General features: G+C 48.3%; 1 protein-coding gene across 1 annotated transcript in view; it reads left to right on the top strand.

Annotated features, from left to right (window-relative positions):
- LOC118479184 (microtubule-associated protein futsch-like) overlaps positions 1–5,849 on the top strand; it is a 9,556-nt gene extending 3,707 nt beyond the window's left edge. Inside the window, exon 2 of the mRNA XM_035973851.1 lies at positions 137–5,849. Within this exon, the coding sequence (XP_035829744.1) occupies positions 137–5,849 (5,713 nt within the window). The remainder of the gene's footprint in view (positions 1–136) is intronic.
- The last annotated feature ends 623 nt before the right edge of the window (positions 5,850–6,472 follow it).

Raw genomic sequence — 6,472 nt, 5'->3', positions numbered from 1 at the left:
TTATTATTATTATTATTATTGTATTGTTATTATTATATGACGATCATCATTGTCATCCTAATTATAAACCTTAAATTAAACCACATGCGACAATAAGCACGAACATAAACGTCCAAACTTTGCTCCCGTTCCACAGGTCGGCGGGTTGCGGAGAGAGAAACATCCAGGAGGACACACACAGTAAACCAGCTCACACTCACACCCACAGACACGGGGAGCCGGGCCCCAGAGCTCACCGCGCTGCCTGGAAGCCCGAGGCGCTGTCAGACTTCCTGGGTGTCCCCTACCAGGACACAGCGACATCCGCGAGGTGCGCCCAGGAGAGAGAGACGACGGACTGGAGGCATCAACGCACCGAGCACGCCGGGGTCAGGAGGTACCAGCAGCAGCAGCGAGATGGGAATAAAGGGAGGTCGGCGTACCACAGCACGAAGATGGGGCTGTCTTCATTGGAGGACGACACACGGGCTCAGGAGTCGGAGACCACGTTTACGTCTGTGAATCAGGATCTGCACCATCCTCCTCCTCCTCATCCTCATTATCATTCTCATAGTCATCGGGTAGAGTCAGAAGTTGGCCGTTTTGACAGAACATCACCCAATAGTGGAGCGTTTGAACGTGCTAACCTTTCTGTGCTGGTAGGTAATGGCGGTCCTTACAGGTCGCATCAGTACCATCGATCGTACTCCACACCAGGAGGTCTCGATCTGCATGAGAAGCGTGTGCCAGTAGATAGACAGATCGAAGCAGATCCAGCCTCACGATGTTCTAGCGAGCTGCACGAATCGACGTCTGCAAATGCTTACGCAACCATAGCAGAGCTAGAGCGGCGTTCGTCTGCCCGGGTTGAAGCAGCGCTGGATGACGTTAGCAGCAATAACGCCAAAGATGGGAGTCCCATAGTGATCATTCTCTGCGACAAGAACTCGCTCCCACCCCATGTAGACGCGGCCCAGGTGAGATCAATGATTCAATGTTCGGATGTTGAGCCGAGTGTGAGGTATATGGACAACTCTGTCAAGACGAGTCAAGTCGACGAAAGCTCAAATTTGGTGCAGTTGTTGTTATCATCGTCACAGCCCGTAAACAGAGCTCCACGCAATGAAACTTCTACCTCTGACCAGCAAATGTTGAAATTACCGGTGGGAAGTGGCTCGAAAGAACTCGCTAAAACAGCAAACGTGCCTCAAAGGAAGGGTGATGGTGTCGCTGAGAACAACACTAGTAAACCACAAGACAAAGGCTTGTCGAAATACGCAAAACAGCCAAACTCGCTGAGTGGGAATACTGACCAACACGATGTTGCAGCGGTCACTCCGAAGGGAGACAGAAGATCTTTGTCCAACAACAAATCTCTCAGCAATAAAGGCAACACTAACCAAACGCCGAGCTATATGTTTCCCCTAGTGGCTAAATCAAGTAGGAACATATTAGAGAACCCAGAACCTAGAACACAGACAGAACGACAAAGGAGCGAGGATCACATGACTCAGGGGCAGCCATTATTAAATCATGACTCAGCACAGAAGGCTATGAACTTAGCACAGAGAGAAATAGGCACGAATAGCAGCAGCGTACGAGCCCGTGAGTATAGCAGTGAAAACTCTCCAAGAGAAGACAGGCGCAGAGAAAGAGACACGCCAGTACGTAATACTCACTCCAGTCGGCAAAAACCTCGCAGCACTGAAAACTCTCCCGGTCAAGAGATGCGGAGGCCATATTTCAATCTGAATCCCGCAGCTGAGAGCAACTTCCACGTCCACAACTCGAGGCACAGAACGCCACAATCAATCCCCAACATCGTGCTTCCTCACAGTACAACAGACGGCAACGACACATTCCTGAGCTTTGGCGACATTTCCGCTGTGTCGTCCCCATCTCCTTCCCCGAGGCTGGTGCGAGTGGCGAGGGCCAACAACCCATTCCTGATAGAGGCCGAGCCGGCGAGGTTCACAGCTGAGAAAACACGACGTCGCAGTGCGCCGGCCATGAGGGACGAGAGAAGCCCTCTGGGGAGTCCGAGACTTGGGAAACCGCCGTTTGACAGGTCCACGTCAGGAGGTGATGTTATTGGACACGATCGGGACTACCACAGGCTGCTCGTGGCCTCCCTAGGCAAGTATTTGACGAGGTCGTTGTCCTACGAGCCGAGAGATCATGTTCTGAATCTACCACAGGGAACGGCGCATCGCTTAGAGCGCTCTCTAAGGCAAGCCGCAGATTCTTCAGATCCTGAACAAGAGCTTCACCAGGATGAAAGCGCATTAAGGGCAACAAAGACGCTTGGATCGGTTCGTGAAGACATGAGGCAAGCTGCGACGACAAACATCGCTCTTCCAGAAAGCAAGACGTCCACACCCACTAGCATCAGCAACAATAACAACAAAAACAACAACAACAACACGCCTTATGGTGCTGATCATCATCCTTCGATATCCCGAACACCCACGATTCCAAGAATAGTTTTACCTGCAGAAGAAGAAGAGGAGGAGGAGGAGGACAGTGAGGAAATTGACGACAGATCCGACACAGTGTCGGCGTTATCGTCCCAGTCTCCCTCCCCACGACTGAGGCGAGTGGCCAGAGCAAACAACCCATTTCTGATCGAGGCGGATCCAGTGAGGTTCAAACCCGAGAAGACCCGCCGCAGCAGCGCGCCCGCCATGAGGGCCGAGAGGAGTCCTTTCGGGAGTCCGGTGATGAGAGGCAAACAGCTGATGTCAAGGTCAACGTCGGGGGGTACGATCGGCCACTCTCGTGACGACAACAGGCTGCTGTCTGGAACTCTGGACAGACATTTGTCGAGGTCGTGGTCCTCGGAGTTTTACGACTATCTTCTGACGGCCAGGGACGTTGGTCGAGAGATCGACAACGACTCCCTGAACAAGATCATCAACGACCGTTACAACGCTCTCTTCAGCGGGAGGTTCGCTGACCTGTCGGCTGAGCTGGCCATGGAGCGACATAGTTCCCCGGTCAACTTATCGCCCAGGCTGGTCAAGCGAAGAGACGCGCACAAGACGTCCAGAAAACTGTCGCCGGACCTTGGGTCGAGTAGCCAGTCATCGTCGTCATCGAGAGCTAGTCCGGCTGACAGTAGAGAGGTGGAGGATACACACGTAGACACGTCCAAGATAGCCAACAGTAACACACACGTAGAACCGTCCAAGATAGCCAACAGTAACACACACGTAGAGACGCCCAAGATAGCCAACAGTAACACACATATAGAACGAGAACAACCCACATCAGCCAACAGCACCACAAATGTAGAACCATCAACAACAGCGAACAGCAACACTAACGTAGAACAGTCCACGACAGCTAACAGCAAAAGTGGACAACCCTCCCAAACGACACACGAGTCAACTGATAGCAAAGCTGACGATGAAACTGAACGCGACGTGTCTCCAACTGAAAGCATTTCCAGGGCTAGACAGAAATTGCGAGAAGACAGAGATAACGGTGGAAAACCCAAAACAAACGATTCCAGTCGAACCAGACATGTTGACAACAACAAAACGATTGGCCAGTCAAAAACTGAGGAGACTGGTGCCCAGGTACATTCTACGCTGACGGGGAAATCACAGCGCCAGGATCTCACCAGCGGCCTAGATGGATTAGACGTTTCGCAAAACGGCGGTCGGATCCGATCAAAGAGTGGGCGCCGGGAAGGGACGTATGAACTACCCACACAGCTACACGCGAATCCTTCCGCCAAAGCGTACGGGGACTTCCTCAAAGTCCCTTCCTTACGTCTGGACATACGTAAAGCGTACATCCCACCCAAACATCCTACTAGTGCGTCGAATACCTCAAAACAAACCGGAAAATTGGAACAGCAGAGCGATATCAAAGAGTCTTCTGAACCGTCTGTGAGTGGGATGGAGTCTGTTCTACAACGTTTGCACGTAGACAGCACTAAGAAATTACAGGAGAACAAAAATAGCTCTCCTCTCCGAGCCAAACAGACGTCATCTCTCCCGGCTCGCCCACCCCTCCCATCTCTCCCCCCTCTCTCGCCTCTCCCACCAAGTCTTGCCCTTTCCAACTCCCCAGTTGTCAAAGACAAATATGGTTCTTCTGATTACGCACCCGGAAGTTTATCAGGGGCTACTGGTGGACGTTCCTCAGAGGGTAACACGAGGGGTGACGCAGTGGGTAACAGAGAGGGTGACAGAGAGTGTGACACGAGGGGTGACGTAAAGGATAACACAGTAGGTGATAGAGAGGGTGACACGAGGGCTGACGCAGAGAGTGATAGAGAGGGTAACAGAGAGGGTGATAGAGAGGGTGACGCAGAGGGTAACAGAGAGGGTGATAGAGAGGGTGACACGAGGGGTGACACAGTGGGTAAGAGAGAGGGTAACACGAGAGGTGACGCAAAGGGTGACAGAGTAGGTGATAGAGAAGGTTATACAGTGAGTGACACAGTGGGTGACAGAGAGGGTGATACAGTGAGTGACACAGAGGGTGATACAGTGAGTGACACAGAGGGTGGTACAGTGAGTGTCAGAGAAGGTGACAGAGAGGGTAACACAGATGGTAGCACGAGGGGTGACGCAAAAGGTGACGCAAAGGGTGACAGAGAGGGTAACACAGAGGGTAACCTCAATAAACGAAAGGTTGACGACAAGTCGGCTCACTCCTCGCTGCTGGTGAAAAGTGGAACTGATTCAAACGGCCTCAAGATGAAACCAGGAAAACTACGAGCTAATCACTTATACATACCCAAGGTTGTTGACTCCCAATCCGCACTCAAAATAACGTTTAATAAATTGAACCCATCTGCTTTCCTGTCCACGTCAGCGGGGCGTGAAATGAAAAAAGCTTATGAAAGTAAACCTACTGCTGAAGCGGTAGGTCATAAGTTTAGAACGCCAAATTTAAAACCTCCTGCTGGCGAAGAAAAACAGCTCATTCCAACCATACGATCAGAAAACCACATAGGAACCGAGGAAAACTCTCCTACTGAGACCCTGGTTACCTGGCCACAGAGCAGCAGTACATCGGCTGTAACAAAAGAAAATCATTATGGAGAACAAATGAGACTAGACCACAGAAATAATTCACATTCTGGGGAATCAGGAGCACTTTCGTCTCACCGAAAAGATCCAGAGACAGTCGCTTTCACGAGAGATAAGCGCGGCATTGAGATGTTCCCACCCCCGTCAATCGACAAGGCTCTGGACTCGGAGAACTTGCTACACATAAACGACAAATTTGAGAGCATGCCACCAAGAAACGACAAATCTAAGAACAAGCTGCCAAGAAACGACAAATCTGAGGACATGCCACACATAAACGACAAATCTGAGAAAAGGTTACATAAAAGCAACAAATCTGAGCAACAGAGAAACGACAAATCTGAGAACATGCTACGTAGAAACCTACATAGAAACGACAAATCTGAGAGCATGCCACCAAGAAACGACAAATCTGAAAACATGCTACACAGAAACGACAAATCTGAGAGCATGCCACCAAGAAACGACAAAGCTGAGAACATGCTACACAGAAACGACAAATCTGAGAACATGCTACACAGAAACGACAAATCTGAAAACATGCTACACAGAAACGACAAATCTGAAAACATGCTACACAGAAACGACAAATCTGAAAACATGCTACACAGAAACGACAAATCTGAAAACATGCTATACAGAAGCAGCAACAGCTCAAGGGGAGAGAAACAGAATCTTCCTCGGCACTTCCAATCTAGCTCTAATGGAGAAAGCGAAAAGCAAAAAGACGAAAGTGAGAACGGCCCCCGGAACACAACATCTGCCTTTAGGCCTCAACTGACGAAACAAAACAGCGGAAACTTTCAAGTGTCTGATGTCTGATAAAAATTATGATATTATAGTGTTATAATTATCATCAATAGCATTATTATCATTTTTTTTTCATCATTATTATTATTTTTATCATTATTATTGTTGTTGTTGTACTTGTTGTTATTATTATTATTATTATTATTATTATTATTATTATTATTATTATATTATATTATATTATATTATATTATATTATATTATATTATATTATAAGAGCAATAACAGAAACAATAACAATAACAATAATGATATTGATAACAATAATAACAACGATAACAATAACATTAACAATAATAATAATACTAAAAATGATAATAATAATAAGTTTGTCCGGCAGTGTCTGCCAATGACCAGTACATCCGCAGAGGAGAATATTTCTCGAGCGACACAGAAGAATAGCGGTGTGTTCCAATTGTGGTGAGCCTCTTTCTCATTCCAAACTCTTCAATTAATTAATAGGTTAACTCACGTCAAATTTCTCAAAACAATAGTGCGGTCAAAAATTCGTGGCGCAGCTTATACTCAAACTAGCTGGGCCCCCTTTCGATGGCTCGCAACCGTAAGGTCGTGGGTTCGAATCCCGTCAGGGGCCCGACGTTGTGTCCTTGGGAAAGGCACTTTACACGAATTTT

The sequence above is a fragment of the Aplysia californica genome, unplaced genomic scaffold (assembly GCF_000002075.1).
Source record: "Aplysia californica isolate F4 #8 unplaced genomic scaffold, AplCal3.0 scaffold00034, whole genome shotgun sequence".
Classification (NCBI taxonomy): domain Eukaryota; kingdom Metazoa; phylum Mollusca; class Gastropoda; order Aplysiida; family Aplysiidae; genus Aplysia; species Aplysia californica.
This window is presented reverse-complemented; position numbering and strand designations above follow the sequence as displayed.